At 52.0% G+C, this 25,038-nt stretch overlaps 8 protein-coding genes across 8 annotated transcripts; 3 read left to right on the forward strand and 5 right to left on the reverse strand.

Moving 5' to 3' along the window:
- Positions 1-535: 535 nt before the first annotated feature.
- CDV56_103485 (DUF3500 domain-containing protein) lies at positions 536-1,918 on the forward strand (the record flags this gene model as incomplete). The annotated part of the gene is made up of 2 exons (XM_026757104.1): positions 536-758; positions 828-1,918. The coding sequence occupies 2 exons, from the start codon at positions 536-538 to the stop codon at positions 1,916-1,918; spliced, it is 1,314 nt and encodes a 437-aa protein (XP_026616222.1).
- A 513-nt stretch (positions 1,919-2,431) lies between these two features.
- CDV56_103688 (putative MFS transporter) lies at positions 2,432-4,165 on the reverse strand (the record flags this gene model as incomplete). The annotated part of the gene is made up of 6 exons (XM_026757307.1): positions 2,432-3,017; positions 3,077-3,542; positions 3,602-3,643; positions 3,692-3,944; positions 4,000-4,074; positions 4,139-4,165. The coding sequence occupies 6 exons, from the start codon at positions 4,163-4,165 to the stop codon at positions 2,432-2,434; spliced, it is 1,449 nt and encodes a 482-aa protein (XP_026616223.1).
- Positions 4,166-5,347: 1,182 nt separating this feature from the next.
- On the forward strand, positions 5,348-7,021 carry CDV56_103984 (putative monooxygenase; the record flags this gene model as incomplete). The annotated part of the gene is made up of 7 exons (XM_026757603.1): positions 5,348-5,350; positions 5,406-5,534; positions 5,582-6,243; positions 6,293-6,348; positions 6,404-6,690; positions 6,742-6,845; positions 6,910-7,021. The coding sequence occupies 7 exons, from the start codon at positions 5,348-5,350 to the stop codon at positions 7,019-7,021; spliced, it is 1,353 nt and encodes a 450-aa protein (XP_026616224.1).
- A 139-nt stretch (positions 7,022-7,160) lies between these two features.
- On the reverse strand, positions 7,161-11,228 carry CDV56_104166 (uncharacterized protein; the record flags this gene model as incomplete). Its single annotated transcript, XM_026757785.1, has 10 exons — positions 7,161-7,256; positions 7,334-7,643; positions 7,710-7,884; positions 7,937-8,271; positions 8,328-8,348; positions 8,404-8,518; positions 8,571-8,604; positions 8,654-9,458; positions 10,130-10,866; positions 10,926-11,228. 10 exons carry the CDS (start codon positions 11,226-11,228, stop codon positions 7,161-7,163), a joined length of 2,931 nt encoding a protein of 976 aa, XP_026616225.1.
- Positions 11,229-15,794: 4,566 nt separating this feature from the next.
- On the reverse strand, positions 15,795-18,254 carry CDV56_104949 (FHA domain protein; the record flags this gene model as incomplete). The annotated part of the gene is made up of 5 exons (XM_026758568.1): positions 15,795-17,574; positions 17,631-17,682; positions 17,747-17,879; positions 17,966-18,171; positions 18,239-18,254. 5 exons carry the CDS (start codon positions 18,252-18,254, stop codon positions 15,795-15,797), a joined length of 2,187 nt encoding a protein of 728 aa, XP_026616226.1.
- A 1,511-nt stretch (positions 18,255-19,765) lies between these two features.
- Positions 19,766-21,910, reverse strand: tom70 (putative mitochondrial outer membrane translocase receptor (TOM70); the record flags this gene model as incomplete). Its single annotated transcript, XM_026758874.1, has 5 exons — positions 19,766-20,013; positions 20,071-20,544; positions 20,602-21,373; positions 21,447-21,529; positions 21,595-21,910. 5 exons carry the CDS (start codon positions 21,908-21,910, stop codon positions 19,766-19,768), a joined length of 1,893 nt encoding a protein of 630 aa, XP_026616227.1.
- A 542-nt stretch (positions 21,911-22,452) lies between these two features.
- CDV56_105470 (aminotransferase class IV) lies at positions 22,453-23,286 on the forward strand (the record flags this gene model as incomplete). Its single annotated transcript, XM_026759089.1, has 1 exon — positions 22,453-23,286. The coding sequence occupies one exon, from the start codon at positions 22,453-22,455 to the stop codon at positions 23,284-23,286; it is 834 nt and encodes a 277-aa protein (XP_026616228.1).
- Positions 23,287-23,585: 299 nt separating this feature from the next.
- CDV56_105556 (tryptophan--tRNA ligase WRS1) lies at positions 23,586-25,001 on the reverse strand (the record flags this gene model as incomplete). Its single annotated transcript, XM_026759175.1, has 3 exons — positions 23,586-24,440; positions 24,517-24,547; positions 24,610-25,001. The coding sequence occupies 3 exons, from the start codon at positions 24,999-25,001 to the stop codon at positions 23,586-23,588; spliced, it is 1,278 nt and encodes a 425-aa protein (XP_026616229.1).
- Between the last annotated feature and the right edge of the window lie 37 nt (positions 25,002-25,038).

Genomic DNA, 25,038 nt, shown 5'->3' on the forward strand with positions numbered 1-25,038 from the left:
GGCAGAATCACCACCACATCAGACCATCGCCATCATCGAAACAGCTCTTCGATCATCAGATGCCGATAATCTCGATTATCGCGCGATCAGGTGGATTTGCCATGGAAAGTATTTTCCCTCGTGAGATGCGTGCGTGGAGGAAATGCGGAGATGGAGTCGGTGGTCGGGGAGAATTTCGCAGGCAGAGGCACTGGGGGATGCCCGTGACTGTGAGTCGGAGAATCCGATCAGCTATGGAGTGGAGGTGGGAAAGGCGAACCAGCGAGCCTGGAGCCACCATGTCTAAAGCCTGGAGGCGATGGGACAGGCAGTGGACGGAAAAGCAGTTTGCCGCTCTCCACATTGGAGTATTGGACTGTGGGGGATAAGTGGGAGGTGGAGAGTGACGCCACGGGGAATCCGCTCCATCGCAAGGACGCAAAAAGGTACGGCGAGCAGATGTTTCGTAAATAAATGTCGTTGAGCTGCTGGTGCTTTTTCAGAGGTGTTGTGTTTGTTTCCAAGTCCGGACACCACTGTCGCCGTCACCGTTACCATGTCGTCCGCCGAACAGCTGGCGCATTTGCAGAAGCCTACGGGCGAATATCGCCAGTATCTCCCCGATCTCAGTCTGAAGCGCTTCCAGGTGATGCGCTGTCAGGATGCGCATGAGTACGCACATGATTTCAAGACGCTGCGCCACCCGCCGTGGCTGCATGCGCTGTATATGCACTGGTTGGATCTGCTGCAGGAGCCTTTCAAGGGCGTCACGACCGATGGTATGTTGGTCACTTTGTGGTAGAGCGGATTGACGCTGTGAGCCTGTTGACCTGACTGACTCCCATCAGGAAATGTCCGCCCCGGTCTCTTCACATTACAGGACGAAGGCGTCCCCATCGCGGAGATTGTCACCGCAACAGAGTCCCTGCTCGCCATCCTTGACGACAAGCAGCGCCAGACCCTCAGCTACCACATCGACTCGCCCGAATGGCGCACATGGTCCAACCCGGAATTCCTCCTCAGCCACAAGGGCCTGCGCCTCGACGAAGTCACCCCCTCCATCCGCGAAGCCATCATGCACATCCTCGAGGTGACGCTCTCCCCCGAAGGGTACGACAAGGCCGTCAAGGCAATGCGCATCAACCACTTCCTCGGCGAGCTGGTCGAGGCCCCCCGCGTCATGAACGAGTTCTCCTACAACTTCGTGCTCTTCGGCCGCCCCTCCACCGACCGGCCCTGGGGCTGGTCCTTCTACGGCCACCACCTCTGCCTCAACATCTTCCTGTACAAGGGCCAGATTGTCGCCTCCCCCTGGTTCACCGGCGCCGAGCCCAACGAGATCGACGCCGGCCCGCACGCAGGCACCCGCATCATGCAAGTCGAGGAGACCCTCGGCCTGCAGCTCATGCAGTCCCTCTCCCCCGACCTGCAGTCCCAGGCCCGCGTCTTTGCCCAGATGCACGATCCCGCCATGCCCCCGGGCCGCTGGAACAAGGACGACCAGCGCCACGTCTGCGGCGCATACCGCGACAACCGCGTCGTCCCCTACGAGGGCATCCCGGCCACCGCCCTCACCGACCCCCAGAAACAATCCCTCTACGGCATCCTGGCGCAGTACCTCCTCTACCTGCCCGCGCGCTCGCGGCAGCTGAAACTCGCCCAGGTGCGCCAGCACGAAGCCGAGACATACTTCTGCTGGATTGGCGGGTCCGGCGACCAGGACCCCTTCTACTACCGCATCCAGAGCCCCGTCATCCTCGTCGAGTTCGACCACCACTCCGGCGTGTTCCTGAGCAACGAGGAGCCGAAGAAATTCCACATCCATACGCTGTTGCGGACGCCCAATGGGGGCGACTACGGGCAGGCGCTAAGGCCGTTGATTCCCGCCGTGGAGGGCATCAATGGCAAGGAGATTACGTGGGAGAAATCGGCGCTGTAGGTTGTTTCCATGACTGTTGTATCCTCCGTGGCGTTCTGTGACCTGTCTATCTAAGGTGGCATGTGCAGATGCGGTGCCATGTTCATGATTGATGAGTTGCAATAGAGCTGATTGTATGTATATACCGAGGGACGAATCAAGTTGAGTGCTTCATTGATATTCTGTTTGGTAAGCTTTTTTGGGATTTGCCAACATTCATAGTGGTACTTCTCATGTCCACTATCCCGACCCGAAGCCCTCCACATGAGCCGACTACCACAAAGCTAATCTCTTGCGGTGGTGGTTTGCCATCTACGTGGGATTCCAAACTTTATCCTCATGGCGATGAGAAAGTTTCAAGGCTGCTGCACAGCCTGCACTACATGGACATGTGGCCGAGTCCTCGCAGTATCATTTAGTGTTACGGGAGTACTCCATCAAGGAAACACAGATTAGAATATGAAGTAAATTCAATTGACTGCACAAACGAGAGAACATCACAGCCATAGCATACGCATTCTGTAGCAAAAACTATTACACAAACTTCTGCGTCCTGGCCCGGATCCAGGGACCGGCGTAGTACAGCGGCAGCGCCAACGCAATCGCCGCCCACTGGATGCCCGCAAACTCATAGAACATCTTGTCGACGCCCTCGCGCGCCATCCACGAGTACGACCCCTTGGCCAGCCCAAAGGCAACCACGTTCTTGGACGCGTTGACCAGAACCAGCGCCTCGCCGCTCGTGTGCGGGTACGAGTCCACCACGTACGAGAGCATGACCGAGGGGACGAGCGTGAGGGCCGCGGAGGACATGGCCGCGCCCGCGGCGGGACCGACGTAGTGCTGCTGGTGGGCGACGGTGTAGCCGAAGATGATTAGGCCGACGGGGCAGACGAGGAAGGGGAAGAGGAGGGCTGGGAGACGGTGCTCGGGTTTGTGGACGTTGTTGTTGCGGCGGCGGAGCCATTGCGAGAGGGAATCGGTGAGAGGGCCGGCGATGGGGAAGGCGACGACGATGCCGATGAAGCTGCTCAGAGTGAAGAGACCGAGATCGGCCGATGTGAAGAGGTAGGGAGGCGGCGAGAAAAGGGTTGGGGCAAGGGTTGAGATGGAGACGACCCTAGGACCGTCAGTACGCGTTTGCTTCGGGCTTTCTGGTATGAACGGTGCATGACTTACGCTCCCAGAACGACACCGTACATGATTGAAGCGAGCAACACGCCGGGAATCAGGATCATCGGCAGCGGCAGAGCAAAGGCATAGCCCAGGAACTTCAGAACGCCCTTTCTGCGGGCCTCCTGGGAGATACCAACCCTGAACAGTCCCTTCCAGTAGGCCGCATAACTGAATGCATCACTGTTCAATCGCGATGATACCGCTTCGATATGTCGCTGAGTGTCCTTCTCCAAATCTCCCTGCGGTTCCCCCTCGGTCCCACACTCGGCCTCATATAGGGTTTCCGGCAACAGGAAAAAGGTCGTCACAAAGTTCACAGCAGCAAGAATCAAGCACAGGTAGAAGAACCAGCGCCAGCCTTTCGATGCAACCAGGTAGCCGGCAATCACGGGTCCGATCTGCGATCCGCCAGAGAGAAAGAATGCGTAGGTAGCCATCGCACTGGCATAGTTGCGTTCGTAGAAGATGTCTATTAGGGCATGAGATGATGCCTGATGCCAGAGGGTCATGTAATTATTTGAAACGTACCTGCGAGAATACTGGGTCCCAAAGACTCGATCGAACCATATCCTAATACAATTAGTAGATGCCTGATTGTCCGGACCTTGACAGACATACCGAAACTGGCAAAAACCCGCGCTCCCATGAGACTGTTATAGTCTTTGGCGACACTTGTCCAGATAACACCAGTCACAAACATCGCCATAGAGACCAGGACAATAGGACGTTTGCCAAAGCACAGCGCCAGAGGCATCCAGAAGATATTTGCCAGGCCCATGGCCAACACCGAGTAGCTAATCAGGTCGGCCAGTTTTGCAAAGGGAAGGTGAAGATCTTGTGCTAAGCTCTCGAAACCTGTCGCTATCCCTGACTTTACGATATCGTCAGTGGTTGAACGTCGGGGAGGACTGAAGTCGTCTGCGTACGGAGTACATATTGCCCATAAAGACAAACACGTTGACAGTGAGCAGGGCCGCATATCTCACCCGCCGAGGGAAAACCTGTAGTATTCAGTCATAATAGTTCGATCAAGATAGGCAAATGCCAGCCAGAGCGATCTCATACCCTGGGATCGATCTTCGATTCCGCCATGGTGTTGTGCACTGGATAGCCGGGGTCCAGCAATCCGACAAGGATGTGTATTGTGTGGGTGAGAAGGCGTAGTCTTGCAGCAGTCCGGACACCAGAGACTGAGAATGCATTCCAAGGGAGGCACAAAGATATATCTCATCGTCTCGGGAACAGCCTGCTTCTCGGCTATGCCGTTCCTCACCACCTCAAGCCTCAATAACGCTCCCACATAAATCCAGTGATATGTTCCCCATGGGGTATTGGTCATCCGCAAAAGCACAGTGGAGCTAGATGCGCCACCTTGCAGCTCGCTAAGGGCTATCCCTCGACAAGCCAGTCATATTCGTTGCTTTGCTGGAGGGCCCGAGTGAAAGAGTCGGATATGCCGTGGAGGCGAAAGTGCGTCGGAACCATCTCGGGTCCACATCTGGGCTTGTTGATTCGTTCCCTCGATGAGTGTTCTCAATTTTTTAAAGCATAACAGGTCCATGTGCCAGAAACTGTTGTAGATCTGGGGTAGAGAACGCGAGACAGTCGTTGCTAGCGATTGTTCTTGACTTGTGTTTGGAACGAGATGAAAATCCTGCATGGTTGAGGTAGACGCGTTCAACAAATTAGTCTGCAAGCTGCTCTGTCATCGAAGGCTCAATCTGCAAGAAAATGGGACTGAACCCAAGATAGATCAACTTATAGGATCTACTGACGCGAGACTTGTTCCAAGCATGGTGAATGACTAAGAAGTACGTAGTAACTAGTGTGAGATGTTTGATGGTTCTCTTGTCCTCTAATCACTGCTTCGTACCAGGTTTTCGCTTCACCATCCACAACGCTCTTGACTGTCTTTCTCTTCTTCGAAAATCTGTGGCATCAATACATCTGGGTCTGGAATCATGGACACAGAGCTAGAGTCTTCAGCGGCCCTTTACCCTGCGATATTGCCGAGGACTAGGAAATCCGGGGCATAAGGTGAGTCTCGGTATTTCCGAGCAGCTCGTATCGCCTGCGGTCATCTACTACAGTACCTGTCGGAGTAACGCCGCAATTTAGCGACCAGCTGATGGGCTGATGGATGCGCTTAGTGCGCTGCTTGATGGGAATTGTTTTAAAGTATTACGGGAGCTGCTTCTCTCTTGTGTCCACGTCTTCAAGTCTTCGAGGTTGTCTCTTCCACCACATCAGCGCGATCTTTCAAACGCAAACAAAATGGTGAGATGGCTGTGGGCAATTCTCACGGAAGATTAGTTAACTCAAGTCAAAATAGGTCTCTGAAGAAGCTCATCTCCGCATTATTATTGCCGGTGCTGGCCTTGGTGGTTTGGCCGCGGCAGTCTCATGCGCACTCTCCGGACATACAGTAGAAGTAGTCGAGCAAGCAAAGGAACTCGTCGAGGTCAGTCGCGTACGATGGATCTCAGAACGTCGTTCTCATTCAAATAGGTTGGCGCAGGTCTTCAGATAACCCCCAACGCCTCACGACTTTTCAAGTACTGGCAACTTCCCAACTCCATATGGGAAGCCGCAGCTGAGCCCACGGCGCTCACCGTCCATCGCTATACCGGTCAGATCCTCGCCAACGAACCCTCGTTTCACAAGAATATCCGCGCAAAGTACAACGCCCCATTCATCGACCTGCACAGAGTGGACCTGCAGCAAGCCTTGTATATCCGTGCGAAGGAGCTCGGTGTCACATTCCATCTCAACGAGAGGGTTGACTCGATAGACTTTGATACAACAACCGTCAAGACCCTGGCTGGCAATCAGTATACCGGCGACTTGATCATTGCCGCGGATGGTCTCTGGTCTCGCTCCCGCGAGTGTTTCCTAGGGAAGAAGGATGTGCCGCTCCCCACAGGCGATCTGGCCTACAGAATTGTGCTAACTGCGGATCAAATCTCGGACCCGGAGCTGAGAGCATGGGTTGAGAACCCAGAGTGCCACTTTTGGATCGGTCCCGGTGCACATGTGGTGGCCTACTCGCTCCGCAATGGACGGATGTTCAACATTGTGCTGCTTGTGCCGGATAATCTGCCCCCCGGAGTCTCCAGACAGTCTGGCTCGGTGGAAGAAATGCGGAAACTCTTCGAAGGCTGGGATCCAGTGTATGCTTGCCTCTCCCTGCTCGCGCCGGGCCAATACTGACGACAACAGCCTGAATCGCTTCCTGAGCTACGTCGACAGCGTGGACAAGTGGAAGCTGATGCACCGTGAGTATATCCTGCAACATCGCAATTGCAGCACGAGCTGAATTGTATCCTACAGACGCTGAAATGGAAAGCTGGGTAAACGACAAGTCAAACTTGGTCTTCCTGTACGGATCCCATCGTGTTTTTGATACTGATCAACTAACCCACACCAGCGGTGATGCCTGCCATCCCATGCTCCCTTACCTCGCACAAGGCGCCAACTCGTCTCTCGAAGACGGCGCAGTCCTGGGCCAATTACTCGGCCACATGAAGAACAAATCGCACCTACCCCAGATCCTCCGCCTGTATGAGAGCTTGCGGAAATCCCGCGGCGAGGCCATTGTGAAGGAGACTTTCAAGCAGGTCAGTCTACATTTTCATTCACCGCTACAGCAAGTTGACATTCCCTTTCAGAGACATGATTTCCACATGCCAAATGGCGAAGAGCAGGAAAAGAGAGATGAGGTCTTCATGTCTCAACTCGGAAAGGAGATCAAGGGCGCGTTTCCCAGTAGATGGTGAGTATCAAATACTTTCCCTTGTCCTTTCCGGCAGGACAACTAGCCGCTTACACGATACCAGGACATGCCCCGAGGTGCAACCTTGGCTTTATGGCTATGATGCAGTCAAAGAGGTCGAGAAAGCGGTTACGCAGCACCCGGAATTGTTCGCCAAGACGTCTGCAAATCTGTAGTCCGTTTTCTAAAGATAGATATCAGACTCGCATGATACCAATGCCTCCGTCCATAGCCACTTTGCGAGTGCACATGTGTATTATAAAATACAGTCAATTATGTATACAGCTGTTGCCCACCCAGCAAGAGCAAACGCTATCAGCCATCCAACATCGGAAGCCCATCCAAATCATCAAACAACCTCGCAATCCCTTCAAACGAGTAATCGGGAAATCCGAAGCCGTAGGCCCACTCCTATTTGACCGTTAGTACCCAGCGAACGCCAAGCCTACCGTCCCACGGTATCAGAACCCCCCCAGGGCCAAACATACCGGAATATCAAAGCCGGGCTGCTGCTGCTGCTGCGGCAGTTGATGCACCGCATTAGCCTGGATGCTGGCATCATCGCCATCATAACTCGTCGGGGCGGGCTGGGGTTCCGAGCTCCGGAAGTCCTTCAGGTAGTGCTTGATGATCTCGACGGACTTTTTCGCGACGACGGACTCGTCCATCGCTTCTAGGATCTCGACGGCCATTTCGACAGAGCGTAGGAGCGGGATTGTCTCGTCGCACAGGCCCAGTTTGGACATGGGGAGGAGGAGGGTCGATGTCGCGAACATGACGTAGGTTGTGTTGTACCACCTGGTACACTGCGCGTTAGCATTTTTTCGTCTGGGTTGGGTTCGGGTGGCGGGAGGAGAAGCGTACCAGCAGCGGAAGAAGGTGTGGATGCGGAAGATGTCGTATATGACCTCGATTGTCTTCATCGCGGCGTCGAGGCATTTCGTGATGGTTTCTTCCAGCTCCGTGGGTGTGTGTCGCAGCTTGCGAGTGAAATAGCTCAGAAACGGGCGGAATAGGAGCATCTTCACGTTGTAGTATCCTTTGCACGTCAGCGTCTCCACACCGATCGAACTATCGACCTCGACACTTACGAATCCCCAGAACCAGCCGCTGTCTGCGCGCCCATTTGGGGTCTCGCAATGCGCCGCTTGATGGCTGGTGACCCTGGATATCCGGCTTGATCCGGTCCGGCAGCCGGGCCATCCATTTGTCAAGTTCTGTCTCGATGTGTAAGGCGACTTGCAGCTTTTCCTGCAGGGTGATGCGCGAGTGGTAGATCTGCACGGATACCCGCCGGATGATCTGAGCGAAGTCCACCATCCACGGGATGATGGCGTATTCGGAGTCGTCACGTTCTGGGAGCGCGCGGTTGTGATATTCGTCCATGCCTAGGGTGTCGGGACGTCCGACGGAGAAACTCATTTCACTGCGATATCGATATCATCAACATGTGGTGTGGCGTGAGCTGCAAAGGAAACCTACATTTCGAGAGAGAATATGCCCCTGCAAGAGATAGGAATGAGTATCTTGATCTTGAAGCATGCTTGCTCGTACTCACCACCACGTCTTCGAGATCCAGCCCGAACGTTGTTGGTCCTTCGGATTGCGTACTTCGCGGTTGAAACCAACAGCCAAGCAAGTACGTACAGCGAGACCCAGATACATATAAGCCACTGGTGGTTTGATCAGTAGTTGTTCATCGAGCAGGCTGGAAGGCGCTCTCACAGTTCGGATTTAGCTCATTTTGGCATATTTTTGCCTGGATGAAGTTAGCTCGACGTATCATAACTTCGACAAGCTGCGGTTACCATCAGATATAAACACTGAACTGTGTCCAGGTTATTAGAAAAGTGCAGGTGATTCAGGTACATCTGCGCTTCACTGAACAGCTTCCGACTCCATTCAAACCGCGTCAGTCCCCCTAGCTTCCCCTCATCCCAAACACGGACCAAAGCTCCGAACGAAAGTACACTGAGGTACAACGCCACAAAACTCGGCTCCGGCTGGTGCGCCCTATTGAACCACAGATCATGCGCGCGGGCATTGAAATCCTCCTTGTCGATCAACGGATGGATGAAATGGATATTCTCAAAGTACCCATTGATGAACGCGTGCGCATGCTCAAAGTAATAATTATGATCCTGGAACGTCGTCGGCTGCGCAGAACCAGCTGTGCACGAAGGCGAGAAACTGGAATTATGCAGCGTCGAGATCAGCGAAAACCCGGCCTCGTGGGCGCGGGAATCCCATCGTTCTTCGACGCGGTTCTTCTCCCGAGCCCGCTGAAGATGTCCTATCAGTGCCGCTGACGAGGTACTGCCGTGGAATTCGATCCCGTTGGTGTGGTGATTCAGCTCGCTGATCTCGTGTTCGATAGTGTCGCCTGATTCCTCCTGGGGGCCATAGGGCAACGGTGGAGCGTCCCTTGGAGTGGTTCCGTTTGGTGGCAGAGACGATGGTGTCGCATCGATGCTTGCCCGCGGAGCTGGTCTGGGTTCCGAGCCTGTCACCACTTTTTGCGGTTGAGGAGAATGGTTAGAGGCGAGCTCCGACTCGGCCACACGCAGCTTTGCCGTTAGCTCTTCGACTTTCTTCTCAAGGTCGATTATATAGCTAGTACAGAGTCAGGGAGTCATCATTAATCTAGAGCGGGGGCACTGATGAGAAGTACCTGGCTGACCGGCCGCTTTCGCGCTGCCGATAATTACTCTGATAGACGCAATCAAGCTGGCTTTCTGCATCTCGTTAATCCCCTCATCCTATCGAAGACAGTACGTGACGAGCTTACTCTTGCAATGAGTGCAAGGATACAACTCATCACATTTATACTTTTTCAGGCGACACCTGTCGCATGCCTGCGCGGCACGTTGTCGCTTCGGTCGCGGTGGTGCAGGTTCATCTGCTGAGGTACGGGTCGCAGGGGATCGTTGAGGCTGATGCTGCATCATCCATGCATGTTTGTATCATTCATTGAGATGATTCTATAATGCATACGCTGTCAAGTGTGGCTGTATACAGATGACGTTTGACAAGAGGCCGCGATATGTGTCGAGCGAGAAAATGCGCCGGATATCCCGAGGCGCCGGGATGAACTGCCGGAGGTCACATGAACCCCCGCGGGGTTTCCCCGCCCTTTGAGCTTTGGACCAATGAAGACCCGTCAGCCCGGTAACAATTACTGATGGGTTCCGTCGACAGGATGATTCATAATTGCTGTCGTTCGTAATGCATCTTTGTATTCTTGCCTATGTACATAATAAAGGGAATACTAATCCTATGATCACAGTTCAATTTCCACATTGAGCTCTGTGGCCACAGCCTCCACTTGGCTGTCGTCCCATTCGGGCTCCTTGTCAGGCAGAATGAATCCCTCGAATGGCTTTCCGAGCCGGTGCACCAGCGACTCAATACCATCACCATCAGTAAACGAGTACACCCGCACATACTTGCTGTCAAATCGCAGGGCAAACGCCTGACCAGCGGGAACCACCACCGTCTCTCCCTCACGGAATACCGCGTCGGCAGAGTTCTTGAGACGAACGGTCAAAGTACCCTCCAGCACACAGAAACAGTGATCCACTGACTTGAAGGTCATGTACTTGGAAAATAAACCCTCACTGTACTCCTTGGACGACTCAATGCTCGAGATCGCGCAGACGCCATTGCTTTGTTTCGTGGTGATGAAAGGTCTAGACATTACACCACCCAGCATCCATCTCGGGCCCGTGTTAGAGCGCAGGTAGTATGGCTCCTGACCATCTGGGATCTTCTCATCATCCTTGGTGAATTCGCCCACCTCGGGAGGTTGGTAGTTGGGCTGGAAGACGACATCAAACTTCTCCTTTGCGGCCATGACTTTGGGAATGAGGATGGATTTTAGGTCGCGGTTGTCGTCTTCGGGGACGAGGATCCCCTCGTAGGGTTCCGAGACATAGCGGAAGAAATCTACCCAGTCGCCGGGGGTGATCAGGCCATAGATCTCAGTATGGGGGCCCAGCATCTCGGGGTTGTGAATCACTTTCTGTAAAGCAACTTTGTCAGCTCATGCCTCGAGAAACAGAAAATAAGGCGTCTACTCACAGGAGGCACGTATGCGAAGTCGCCCGGTCCCATGATCCGACACTTATCCCCGTTCCACAATTTCAAATATCCCTTCGTTACCAGAAAGACGTCGTGAGCATGGTTATGGTAGTGGAATCCCGGCGCATCAGACAGGACAGCGCCGCTTTGAAAAACCGCCATCAATCCATTTGTCTGCTTGGACGATGCAAGAATGCGGAATGTTCCCTTGCTACCCGGGATAGTAATGCGCTCGCCTTCCAATTGAGGGATGGCGTAGGGGACCCTCGATTCGGGCGGTTGATTTGTGAAGGCAAGAGACATGGTGTGAGATGATTCGAAGACGTTTCGCTGTGTTTGAGGAGGGAAAAGACCTTGAATCGTGAGAGATTTGCAATTAAAGAAATAGAAGGGAAGAAGAAGAGCTTTATCCACAAACTCAAAGCGTACGAAGCATGTATGGCATGAGCACTTTAGAGTCGATGTGGGGACGGACAAGCTTCGAGGGGGACTGCCAACCCCGGATAACCCGCCGCGGGAGGGTCGGAATATCCGATATGAGGGGTTTGGGGTGATGGAGACTTGGAAGTTGGAACGGAACCAGCATAAGATTTCGAACGGCAATCGATCATGATTCCATGCAAGTCAAAGGCTCAAAGCCATCGGTCATGAACTGTAGCAGTAGGTTCAGCGATGTGGGGTGTCGCATTCGGAGTCGGCATCTAGTCACATTTTATCAGCTTCCGATTCTCAGCACCAAACAAGTCGGGCAGTTTTCAGATTGACACTGTGATATAGGTAATACATTGTAGTTTTGTAGCTGATGACTCGCCAAGAGAAGGTTAAGAGTTGCAGTGGCGTCGTCAACTGGTAGATCATGGTAGAAGTACAAACCTAAGCCCAAATGATCTTGGAAACCAATTCAATGTCGTCTGATTTGTCCTAGTATATATTGAAGCACAAAAAAACAGCTCTAAAAAAGGCCCCGAAAGAACTGTTAACAACGGACGGCTATGGTCCGCATCAATGCCCTTTTATTTGAATCCCGCAACTCCTCTTCGCCAAAATAAGGATCCCCGCGTCACTATGCATGATGTAGCTGCCGCGCAACATCTTTCTGATGTACCTCGAGTAAGTCATGCCGGAGCGGCTTATGTTGATATCATACACTCCGTGGAGTATTCGTACTTGTTCCAATCCTCCCACCTCCGGGACCACCGTCGCCATCTCCGAAGCGCTTCCACGGTCGAGCAGCTGCTAGATCATTCCGCGATGACACTGAAGTCGACGAGCTTCGGCTTAGTGATGCAGGTGAGGAGGGTGTAGATGATTCAGTCGATGAACCAGCATTCCTTGCAGCAAGAACAGCCGCCGCCGGGTTGCAATGCGCGCAGACGAAGATGTCGAAGCCGCGTCCACTGCAACTGGCACATACAGCTCCTCTGCCAAACGTCAGGGTTGATGCAATATACTCTTCTGACAATCATGAAGAGCGTACCTTGGTGCGTTACCTGCGCAATCCCGACAAGTTAAGACGGTCCGGCCTCCTATGCAAGATGTATGCTCCGGATCTAAGTGCAATGACGAGATAGCTCGATATGACATTGCGCTGTCCCAATTATGGCAGTATGACAATAATTGTATGCTCTGGACCTTGCGGCGAGAAATCGAAGGCTAGAGGCAGGCTGTAGACACGGTTGTGTTTCCTGAAGCAATGGCTAACATCTGTTGGCCTCCTCTTGTATTCAACAAAGGACCAGCCTTGTTTCAATTGAGGAAATGTGTTGCTTTATCAGTCTCACCTTAATACAGCTTATATATTTTGGACAGGTGGTGTGATTAGATGAGAAAGAGCAAAAGGCGGCCTTGCAGGCCGAACAGGGCCCCTCCCTGTCCAGTCCAAACGGCGATTTCTCCGTATGCAGTAAGCGAAAGATGATATGGTCACTGGCTGTGCGACTAGAGTTTCGAGTCAATCCACGCCTTTCAGATCCTTGTTTGGTGGCGAATCAACGGCCGTTGTCGAAGTCGGACACGCGGCGGAATCAGAGGAGATCGGCTGCGCTGTCATGGATCAGGAATCATCGAAGCGACGCCCAACTGATCCAGAGTATTCGATGACACAGTCCAAGATCACCGAGCAGGTCAGAATCCCGAAAAGTGGAAACTTGACGACGACAGCGATCCATAGAGCTGGGTCCAAGTCGCAAGTTGTTGAGATGGCCATTGAAAAGTCGACCAGATATCTTGGTCCGAGCCTCGCTCATGACGTGCTGCATGAAGCTGGGTCCAGGTAGGAAGGGAACGAGCGCCGAATCATGCAATCAGAGGGAAGGAAAGAAAAAAAAAGTATAATATTTTGCGCAGGTAATTGATGAAGTATGTGGAAATATCGCATGATCCATACCATGGAACAAAGGCGAAAAGCATGGCAGCCACCAAAGAGCTGTGTTACTCGAGTTGCGAATGATGGGGGATCGGCGCAGGAAATTCTTCGAATCGCTGACCGCTCCAACGAAGCAAGAGAGGGCTCAGTCATTGTCCAGCTCGCTGACAACCACGGATAGGTGCAGGGCAACGTGCCAGCATGATATCACTCCCGTGTATCAAATATAGATCGCACAGAACGCTCTTCTAGAAGATGTACGGATGAGAAAGAAGTAACATCAAGTTAGTATCGTGTTCCTGCCAGCAATGCCGATACGTAATTCCCGGTGCTCGCAAATCACGTTTCTATTTTGAGCAAAGACACTCGATTTCTGTACCGCTTGAGTGTCGATTCGTCTCGTTGATTCGTAGTCCACTAGCGGGCCGCCTAATGCAAGCTCAATCATTCTGCTGGCTATGACCGAGGCTGCAGTTATTTCACGGACCTACCAGCCTCGGATTGAGCGTAGCGACTCAAATGCCACTCTTAGCGAGAGTGTAGCTCCTGCGGCGCATACCTCATTGCGCTGCATGGCAGGATCCAAGCTACTGCAAGGCCAGTGAAATTATGTCTGCCTGGAGGAAGACGTACTAGAGGAGGCCATCTGATAGGGCGACGGCTGGTTATGACCTGGCTTCCATAACCTCAACCGCTTGCAACGAAGTGTCAGGGATAGGGTTGGTTCAGACTCCATTAATCCATCCGAGATACCGGATCTTCGGACTAGTAGAGTGAGTGGCTTTGTGAGAAAGGCAACGGGTATCTCTCATAATGGTCTCGTGATCACTCTCAGCACCACGTCTCTGGGATCTCAACTCAATGTGAAAATGCGCTCTCATGCAGGTATCCGCCCGATATACGAACACTGGAAACCGCATCGCGAGTCCAACGATTTTACCAGCCGCATGGCGGCAGAAGGCCGCGTAAAGACTTGAAGTCTTTGTGCCAGCAGAAACCCCCTTTACCTCGTATCAGATGCAGGGCACTTTACCTGCAGATCGATTGATCACATGTCACTGAGGCCGTAAGGCATGAAATGAAACAGGGTCACCCAGGAAGCCCTTCTCACAACAAATGTGAGATGCATTTGCAGTTCAGGTGATGTCGCAGCTCATTGGCTGGCTAGCCTGGGACGGCCCAGGTTCCCGGTCCCTGTAAAAGACAACTCAGCCGAACCTTGAGCACTCGCCGATTTATTCTCAGGAAACTGTTATGTCGTATTCATAGTACCGAGAGGTTACAGCCGTCCGCGTGGGAAGGTCCAGAGTGTCAGGAATCGTAAGAATACGGGAAACATTATGATGAAGACGGCTGGACAGCGTTTGCAGAGAAGAGTTATCACAGTCGAGCCGGCCGAACCGAGACGTGGCTTGTGGATGGGACACTGGACACAGGATCAACATAGGACGGGCATATTACCTATTCCAGGTTTGCTTAGGCCAATATGCAAGCATCCGTTGCAAATCCCGCATTGGAGAGGGTCTCACCTTGGCTTCGGGTGTCATCTCTACTGCCATCGGAACCTTGCTCGAAATCTCCAGCTGAAGACTGATGCCCATGAATGATGTGGCTGAGGCAGGAAATCACCTCTAGGCTCTATCTAACCAGTGGTCCACTTTTTTGTTTTTGCTCTCTTTGGAGAATTTCTCCGCGGCATGTTGATGGCTGAGCGTAGGGTCTAGTCTTCCATGCGTACCATACCGTCTGTTTCTCATCCTTGGCGCTGGTGAGGTTAGGTGTTGATGTTGCACAAAGGGAGAAGCAAAACAGGTGATCGCTGAACAGATTGCGATCAGCTGACATCTGCCCTCAATATCAGGCAGCCAATCCTTGATAACATTGTTTTGTATGTTATAGCAAATCCATGTCCTTAGAGGGACCATCGTCGGCTTATACATGGATGGATTAGAGTCATGACCAGAAGCTCCGAGAACCGGAGGAATCAAATATTCTCAGTGATTGCAAGCCCTGTCAGCCTTCCATAACAGACACGATGCATTGCCAGCTGGCGTTGGGGGTCATAGGCGAAATGAAATCCTAAGCAAGAATGTGACTGCTTCAGTAGTATGGTGTGCTCATGGGAGCTGCGCAAATTATGCCTGTGCCTCGGCAGTAAACTACCAGTGCGGAAGATGCATCATAAACATATCTCATTGTAAAATTCTTCCTTAAAAGACAAATAGAAGGAGACACGCCCGCACCAGCATGAGTGACACCGCAAATTCTTGACAAATTCCCAAGAGAGCAACAAAGTTCCCAAAAGCCATCCGAGGGAAGAAAACGCCGTGGAACAATCAAAAATCCCCAGAAACCAAACGGCCGACTTCATTGAAAGAGACGCCAGGGTAGAATAAGTTCAGTCTGGCAGGAGGGGAGGAATGAAATAGGCCAACATGTGGAGGAAAGGAGAAGGGGAGAGACGCAAGGAAAAAGGCTGGTGGCTGCATTCCCCGTGAAGCATTTTAAGCGAAGTAGTCAGCGGGAAGCGAGGCTAGAAGAGCGACTGTACCCAAGCCACCAACCACAGCGCCGAGAAGAACACTAGCAGCATGGCTTCCAAAGCTTCCTGCGCCCGAAACCCTTTGCTTCTTCGATGGTCGTTCACTTTCAGGAGCAGCAGCTTTGGGAGGAACATTGGTATTCTGAGTTTTGGCAACGGTGTGAAGCCCCGTAAGACGCGAGAGCGAGGCGTCCAGATCAACGGGTGGAACTTGTGGCTGAGCGTCTTGAGAGAAGGACTCTGCAGACCCACTGGTAGATTTCCTGTCAAGCAAATCACTAATTTCGACGGAAGTGACATGAGGGAAGTGCCTGGCAAGGTTCTGATCAAGCTCCTCCGAGTCCGACTCCATTTCAGAAGCCTTCCTCTTCCGCGATGGCTTGTCGCCACATGCTGCTGCCCACGCTGAAGTGTCAACAATGTCAGCGATAGAAAGACGTGTATTGGAGTCCCGAGTGGCCCCTGAACTGGCCATGGATGAGATTAAAGGAGGCTTTGACTGCAGATCTACGCGACTGCTGTCTTCCCGAGACTGCGTTCCCTCTGCGTTGGCCCGTTGTTCTTGACTTGGCTGATCATTGTTCATGTTAGCAACGGTAGAGCGAATTCTGTTCCCCTTATCGAATTCATCGAAAGCTGTATGTGTCTGTCTGTTGACAAATGGTCCATCAGAATAAGGAGCAAGTGATGTCGGATGATCTTGCAATATAGCACTGTAACTGCTTTCACGTTCCTTTAAAGGATCGACAGGGTGAAAGCCAACTCTCGGCGACCATTCTTCCGCACCTGGTGGCGATGTAGTGTGATGGAAACAGGTAAGTGAGTGGTCGAGCCATCTTCCACTGGACCGTGAAGCCGAATTGGAGATTCCGAGAGACTGTGGGATGGGCGACCAGCCGAACTTGAGGGGAGTTGACCCGGTCGAATCTTCGTTCGAGGTGGATTTCCAGCTGTTCAGGGTTGGAGCAGCAGGCTGGAGACTGACTTGTTCGTTGCTGGTAACCGCTATCGAGCAAGGTGCATCGTTTTGAGGGGATACCCATCTGTTTTCCTCCTGCGACAGGGCTCCCTTACTGACAGCCACCGCTACTAGCGATTCATAGACCATTGAAGTCGAAGGGATGTCGGATCCGATAGCATCGGCCTCCCTAACAAACGCATCGGTGTCGACACCCAGAGACGAGTGCGAAATCAAGTCATCGTCAGAGTCGTCTTGATCTTCGCTTTCTTCCCAGCCATCAGATCCAGTGGCCGAGTCCCCTCGACTGAAACCAGTAAGTGCTGGCTCAGCATTTGGAGCATAGTCAATGCCGTCCATATCGTCTGCTATGCCGGCATAGGAACCTTCGTAAGTGTCCTCAACGGACGGTGGGGTCATCCGTGGAGTTACAAGAGGATGCTCGATGTTCTCTTCGTCAAGATCAATTGGACTTTGCTGTGATCGGTTCACATGGCTTTGAACCTCACTGGCGGCGGCAGAGGATTTGTTTTCGGCTAGCTCCACAGAAACATCCTTTTTCAGAGGTGAAGTCATGGGCGTCGAGTTTCCAGCAGGTTGGTGATGATCAGAGTCTGAGCAAATGTCTGCGTCGTCTGGCACGTAAGATCCACTCGATGCAGAGTCCATCGGGGCTTCATCGGCAATCTGAATTACCTCATCGTCGTCGTCAGGAACGCAGAAAGTGTTCGTCTTCAGGTTATCCTGTGCATTTCTGGGATTCGAAGCCCCCTCCCTGCCAAGTCTACTGTGTTAGTAAACGACCCCCAGGGAGAAAGTAAAACAACGCAAGTTGCATACTCAATGTCAAACCACTGGCACTCGCAGCGAACCCTCAATGGCGGATATGTATCTAGAGAGAGCAAGTGAGTCTGCGAATTCTTGACCTGAAATCTTTATCGAGGGAGAGGGCATACCCTCGCCACGTATAACCTCAGTACCAAATGTCACAACATCACCACTATGGATTGTGACATCCTTGTCGATCGCTATCTTTTTACCATTAACCCAGGTACCATGCATGGAGCCATTGTCCCGTATGTAGACATCCTGTGGTCAATTACATTAGTATGAACAGTGTTGCATGCGAGTTGACACTTCGTGCAACGGGCTGCGGTTGCCTTGACATCACATACCTTCTTTTCAAAGCATACCCTCAACTGCGCATGATCCCGGGACATAACCCTCGATTCGAACAATGCATTATGGTGAGCGGGGACCAGACCCTTCGCTTCCCGCTTGGAAGCCCGGCCAATCTTCACGAAGTCGGTATCGGGAGCGAACGTTAGGGAGCGGAATGGCAGGACATCTGGCTGGAAGAGCGGGTAAAGAGTAACAACAGCTGGCAACACAAGGACGAGTAAATCAAATGCTCTTTCCTCAGTATAAGATCTCGGTGGGGTGCATACCCTGCTTATCAGGCATGATGAGGGTTTGGCCAGTCGACTCGTGGACTTCGAGCCTTGAATGTGTGCGTAAGGGAGCAAGTGTTGCTTATCACGCACAACACTTGAACTCACAAAGACAACGCCTTCACCGTTATAAGCACGATGTTCGATAACTTTGACAGGCGAGCTGGAAAAGTGTTGAACAGTTGTAAGCCCTGGTCGTTTCGATGTGAGAATGTAAAACGATTTCGATACCTTGTCGTTGTGATGAGGCAACCAAGTCGATGACGGAAAGATAGCTAGGGAGGGGTAAGAGGAGGAAGTGTACGGGATCAGCCTGAGCTAAAGAGACGGTCGGTGTCAGGCAGAGAAACGTGGACAACAACACCTTAGTCACGTACGATTCCGTGGGTAGAAGACGTGGACTCAGGATGGCTGCCTGGAGAGTTGATCTAGGCTGTCGATACCCAAGACGACAGAGAGAGATAGATGCTCGAATTATCACGGCACAGTAGGCCGAACCAACAATGCCCAGCTTGATAAGGAAGGAGTTGAGGAGTGGGCTAAAGAAGTGTATCTTATTCAGCAGCTGACTTGGGGGTTACTTTAAACAACAACAGCGAAGACATGAGAGGATTCAGAATCCTCTTTAGAGTGACATCAAGGCAAACAGGAACTATTTTACGAATGATAATGATGATGTACGAGTAAAGAGTGTGAACCACAGTTCCTTCTGAGATGGTGACGCTGATGCTGGTGATACGCAATGACTACCTGGGCTGGACTGACCTTACCTAGACCCTTTGATAGGGAGGAGGTGGGGTTTCCCGTGGTCCGCCCCCCCGTCAGGTGATAAGGATTAGCCTGAGCAGTTAGGCTGACGATAAGGAAGGCATTTCCATGGGTTGCGGGGAAATCCACACCACAACAATAACTACCTAGTCTTATACTTGAGAAAGTGTACGAAAAGGCAGATAGCACACTTGGAAAAAGGCAACCAACATACTGTATTTCCTACTACCACCCACTTACTACTATGGTACAATTGAAATCCTTTCCATCACCGTCTTCCCTTGTCAGAGTCGGAAATGAAGCTCCAGGCGTCGGACATAGACATTTCAGCCACAAAGCTGATTCCTCCATAGTGGAAGGCCAGCACATTTCCCGAACAAGCAGATGACCAAAACATACAAGAAACAGAAAAGGAGGACAAATGATAGGTGAACAATCAGAGAAGGGATCTTTTAAGCTAAAGAGGGGAAACACATATAACGAAACGCAAACATATGGTAGTAGGTACAGACTCATGAGTAGGGAGACCAGACACCCCTGAAGATATCAGAGTGAGCTAAGAAAACGGTCCATTATAAAGGCGGAGGTATTGCTCGCATGGTTGTGCTGTCAACTGGGAGGCTTTGACGGTGAAGAGAAGGATAGGGGGAAAAGGAAACGATTAGTCTCGCAAAAGCCCTCGGGGCAAAAAGTGGTCTATGTAGAGGTGCGAAAGAGTTCATGGTGCATTGCTCGTTGAAGTGGCTTAGTGACTCTTTACAGACCAGGAGGTCCGCCCAAGCCAGCACCCATGGACTGCAAACGCGCTGCCAGCTGGGGGTACCTCTCCTGGACTTCCAACTGTGTCCGAGTGGCCTCGGCATATGAGATGGCGTTGACGATCTCCGCCTCCGTACGAGCCAGCTCTGCGGCCCGTTCGAAGTACTTGAGTGCCTGCGAGACCTTACCCTGTTGAAGAAGGAGTTGGGCCATGGTTCCCACAGCAATATCACACTCAGGGTCAACTAAAACGCAAGTCAGTGAATTCTCAAAGCTTACAGAAGGCCACGGTAACGACTTACTGATCAGAGCCTTCTGGCAAAGGTTCTCGGCCTCCTGGAAGTCATGCTTCCACTGGAACAGGGCAAGAGCCTTGTTGATCAGGGGCAGGACATTGATTCCCATTGGCTTGCTCTGCTTCTCCATCTCCACAGCCTTGTCGAACTTCTCAATCGCCTCGGAGAAATTCTGCTGGTCCAAAAGAAGTTCACCGTAGTAGTTGTAGACATCCGGTACGTCCTCGAAATTCTTCACAGACCGACGGAATGTAGCCATGGCTGAGGCAACAGAGCCCATCTTGTACTGCGTCACACCCAACTGAATATGAGAGAAGATAAAGGTGCGGTCGAGGTCGATCGATTTCTGATAGTCCTTGGCGGCTTCGGCGAACTCTCCGAGAATGAAGTGAAGCTGGGCGCGGTGGTAGTAGATATCGGGATCGTCCTTGTTGTGGGTGATGGCGAGTTCAAAGTCGTCGGCTGCGGCGTCCTTGTTGCCTAGAATCGGTCAGAAACACCTGGGTGATGCTCACGACAAAGACGTGTCAGACTTACCAAGCTCGAGGTGCAAGCTGGCACGCTTGATATAGCTATGCACCAATGATGGCTGCAATTCAACACTCTTGTTAAGATCATCCAGGGCCGACTGAGCGTTGCCCTCGAGGTAGGTGAAGGTGGCTCTCATGTTGAGGGCCAACGCTTCGTATTCACCCAGATCACCGAGTTCCAAGGCCTTCTCGAAAGCACCAGCAGCTTCCTCGTAGCCGTCTCCGGTTTTCTTGGTCATGGCGATCAGACCCTTGCGCAGCTGACCTTTGCCAGACTCCTCACTGAGATCGGCGGACTCTTCGAGACCTTCGGGGAAAGGCTGGGGGCGGAAGCTCTGAAGGTAATTGGAAACGAAGGTAGGGCTAGGGAGTTTGCGGCCCTTGGCTTCCAAGATAGCCTTGGCTTTCCTCTCTGCAACCTTCTTTAGAAGTCTTTCCAGCGCGTTGCGGCTGACATCATTGGAGAATCCGTCGATGATGCAGCTGGCGGTGAAGTCGAGAAGGGCCTCGCTGTACTTCTCGAGATGTTCGTACGCAATAGCTCTCCTGTTCAAGGCCTTGACGTACTCGCTGTCCATTGCCAATGCAGCGCTAGTGTCCTCAACGACCTTTTCCCACTCCGAAAGGACATTGTAGCAGGCAGCGCGGTTCGAGTAAAAGACAGGGTCGGGTTTGCAAATGATGGCCTTTCCGTAGAGCTCAATGGCCCTGTTGTAGTCTTTGGAGCCATAAGCCTTGTTTCCGGCGGCCTTGAGCTTGGCGGCATAAGCTTTCCGGGTCTGCAATATCAATTGTGAGCATTTGAGCAGCGGAGGGTGGGAGAAGTAGACACGGATGGGATGAGCAACTCACCTCATCCGACAACTGGTCAACAGTTGCCTCATCGACCTCAGGCAGCTCTTCCAAAACCTCCTCGACCTTCTTGGGAGCTTGTTCTAAAGCGTCATCAGCCCGATACTGTGTTTAGAGCTTGCGCAAAGAGCTGTCGGATTTGGCATACCCTCTTGAACGGTGGCGGCCTTCGCTTTCTTCTCCTCCTCCGCCTTCTTCTTCTCCTTTCGACGCTGGTTCTTGCTCTTCTTCTTTTCTGCGGGAGCGGGGGCTGGGGTGGTCCGGCCGGATTCGGAGAGGTAGTATACAACACCTGCGCTGGTCACGACCACGGCAACACCAGCAATGGTATAGACCAGCGCCTTATTTTCCGACACCCATTTCGAGATGCGGTCCCAGACTGATGCGGAAGATGAAGCAGGAAGGGAAGCTGTGTCAACAACGACGTTCTTCACTGGCTGGGGTAATGGCGATTCGCTCGACATGATGACCCGGCAAAGAGGAACCTGAATCCTGAACTCTGCATAGCGCAGAGGACGGCAGTGAGCAACCTGAAATTGAACAATTACGGAGGAATCATGAACTGGAGAAAATAATTGCGATTGATTAATGACATACCGGTCCTTGATGAAGGGTAGGGTGCTTGTCAGCAAAATGCTGCTCTTCTTTAAAAGCTTCGAGGAAGGGAGAGTGATGGGAGAGATGATGCGGCCCTGAAAAGTTATGCGTTTCGATGTTCCAAGTTCCGGCGTACTGCAGCGCCCTTCCGAGCTCTCGTGCCTACCAGGCCAATCACGATCTCTTGCTTACTCTGCTCCACCATATATCATCATCGGCTGAGAAAACGGATCTCTGGATGAATTCAATGATTTATGAGAGGACACAATGTTGATATGCTAGAGATCTGGTCCTATCATCGCTAATGACTTTCTCGTTGACTGTCGCAAACATTTTCCGTTTCCATTCGTCCCTACCACGCTCACAGTATACCATTGACTCTGCGTCCATTTCGTTCTTAATTGAAGCAATGGCTGCAATTACACCATCGCAAGCCTCGGAGTCCTTCCAGATAATTTCCTCTCTTCGTTACGAACCTGCGCTTCCCGATGTGCTCAGAGCGCAACCCACCGATGTCTACCCAGATCCACTGCGATCACCGTACTACCTTCTCCCCTATCATCGAGAACGACTTCTAAAAGCTGCAGAATGTTTCAATTGGAGCAAAGCAGCTAGGTTTCTGCAGCGAGATGTCGAGTCGTTCGTCGAACACCTCAACAGCTTCATACCAGACCGGACAAAGCCATGGCGTCTGCGCATTGTCATTGACAGAGATGGCGCATGCAACGTCGAGGTCAACGCAGCCGTACCAATTGATCCGCTGAGCCTTCTCCTGCCTTCCGAAACGAATCAGCCGCCCACACCCTGGCGTGTCACTGTAGACTCTCAAAGAACCGTACCGTCGCCATTCACAACGCATAAGACTACATCCCGAGACAATTACACTGCTGCGCGACTTCGAGCCAAGATCACCTCCCCGCAAGATCCGGCTGAAGTCCTAATTGTAAATCCTTACGGGGAAATTATGGAGGGGAGCATAACGACTCCATATTTCAGACGACGGAGGTCTACACCAACACAAGTGAATATTGATCAAGAGGATGCCGAGCCGGCTTGGGTCACGCCACCTCTCTCCAGTGGAGGTAATGCGGGTACAACAAGGCGATATGCTTTGACTCGAGGATTCTGCTCCGAACAGGTGATCACCGTCGCCGAACTGATCGACGGTGAAGAGTGTTGGCTCAGTAATGGTGTGAGAGGATTTTTCCGTGGCAGAATCATGCTGAAAGAGCCTAAACCATGAGTGATGGACGCCGGTAGAATTTACCGTTAATCTCAAGATTGCTCATGACCAACCAGGAAGTTAACTTGGCTAGCATTATTACATGTGTCCACATTAAACCGATCGAGGATGGAACGCTCGGAAAAGAGACGGTCCATGTTCATTTATATCTATCATCGCTTCATGTCATATGTTGGGCCACTCATATTCTCAAGGCAGACCTGTATGTTCCCACGATCAGAACTCCGGGAGCAATCGCTTTGACGAAACTGGCAAGTGCACGCTGAAAAGCAGGGCTATTGATTCAAAGTGAGGAATCTCTAGTTCTTCTCAACAACGATGGGGTTGGGGTTGCCTTTCCACTCGAGGGGCCGAGGCCGCATGAACTCAGCAACCACCTCGTCGGTGACCTTGGCTCTGCGTTCCTGGAAGGCCTGAACGTAAGCCTGTAGCTCCGCAATACATTTTTGCTTGACCTCGCCGGTAAGCATATCTCCCTTCGCATAAGCCACACGGATGCGCTCCAGCTCCTCATCGTCCTCCAGGAAGAAGGTGAGGTACTGGAATGGGACGTCATCCTTGGTGTTGGCACCCAGTTGACGCTGCAGCTCAGCTGTATCCTGTCCTCCAGAGAAGGCGTACTTGTTGATTTTGTTCTTGATTCGGTTAGGGGCATCGTTCATGTAGATGGCGGATGTATCGACACTGGCAGACATTTTCGAGCCAGGACCTTGAAGAGCGGGAAGGAAGATGGCATGGATCAACGATGGCTTCTTGTACTTCATCTTCTCGGCGTGTTCACGGCACTGACGGAAGTACGGGTCCTGGTCGATCGCACAGGGAATCAGGCAAGGAATCGACGAGACCTTCTTCCTGTCGGTACCGAAGATGTGAGGGAAGCTTGTCGCAAATGCAGTGGCAGATTGAGTGGCGCAGAAGTGGAATTCTCCGACGTTGTTGCTGTCGTTAAATCCAAAAGTTCCTCGGACAGAGTTTATTGTGATCCTCTTCGCCATTCTGCAGATGTTCTCATAGAATGCGCCGCCAACGAAATCGAAGTCGCTGAAAATAAATGTCTTCTTCATATCAAAACCGACCGCAATGATGTCCATCGCATTTGCTTTCGTATATCTCTTAGCATCCTCAATCTCGATCTTCTGCGAATGCATGTATTTCTATAACCTGGTTAGACGCAAAGGTAAAACCCATCATAGACATAGAACTCGCCTCGTCGTCAGTAAGCATGATAACCAGAGGGCAATCGAAGACATCCTGCAACCACCTGGTGAAGTCAGCCTGGTCAATTTGTTTTCAGAAGCATCAATTGAAAAAAGGGCGACCTACTTGGTGAACTCAAAGGGAATCGTGTGTCCAACGTGCATGCTGTCGCTGCTAGGTCCACGCCCAGTGTAGAGGTAGAACGGTTGTCCCTTCTCATAACGATCAAGAATCAAGTTCAAGTCACGGTGGCTGAACACAATTCCTCTGCGCATGAATCGATGAGGCCGACGTCCAGTCACTCTTTCGAAGCGCTCGAGCAGTTCTTTGGAGATACGAGTAGCTCCGAATTCTCGAACCAATTTATCATAGTCGACTGGGAGAAGCTTGCCCGACTCGTCGACACCACCGGACACATCGAAAGGAGTGACAACCTGGGAGACTGCCTTGGACGCGGGGGCCTTCTCGGCCAGGCTCAGCGTGGTGAGAGCGGGGGGTTGTCCTGGTTCGTCCGCCATGTTTCAGTAAGGATTTCGGTGACAGCGAGAGAAAAGT

This window comes from Aspergillus thermomutatus (assembly GCF_002237265.1).
Source record: "Aspergillus thermomutatus strain HMR AF 39 chromosome Unknown NODE_46, whole genome shotgun sequence".
Taxonomy (NCBI): Eukaryota; Fungi; Ascomycota; class Eurotiomycetes; order Eurotiales; family Aspergillaceae; genus Aspergillus; species Aspergillus thermomutatus.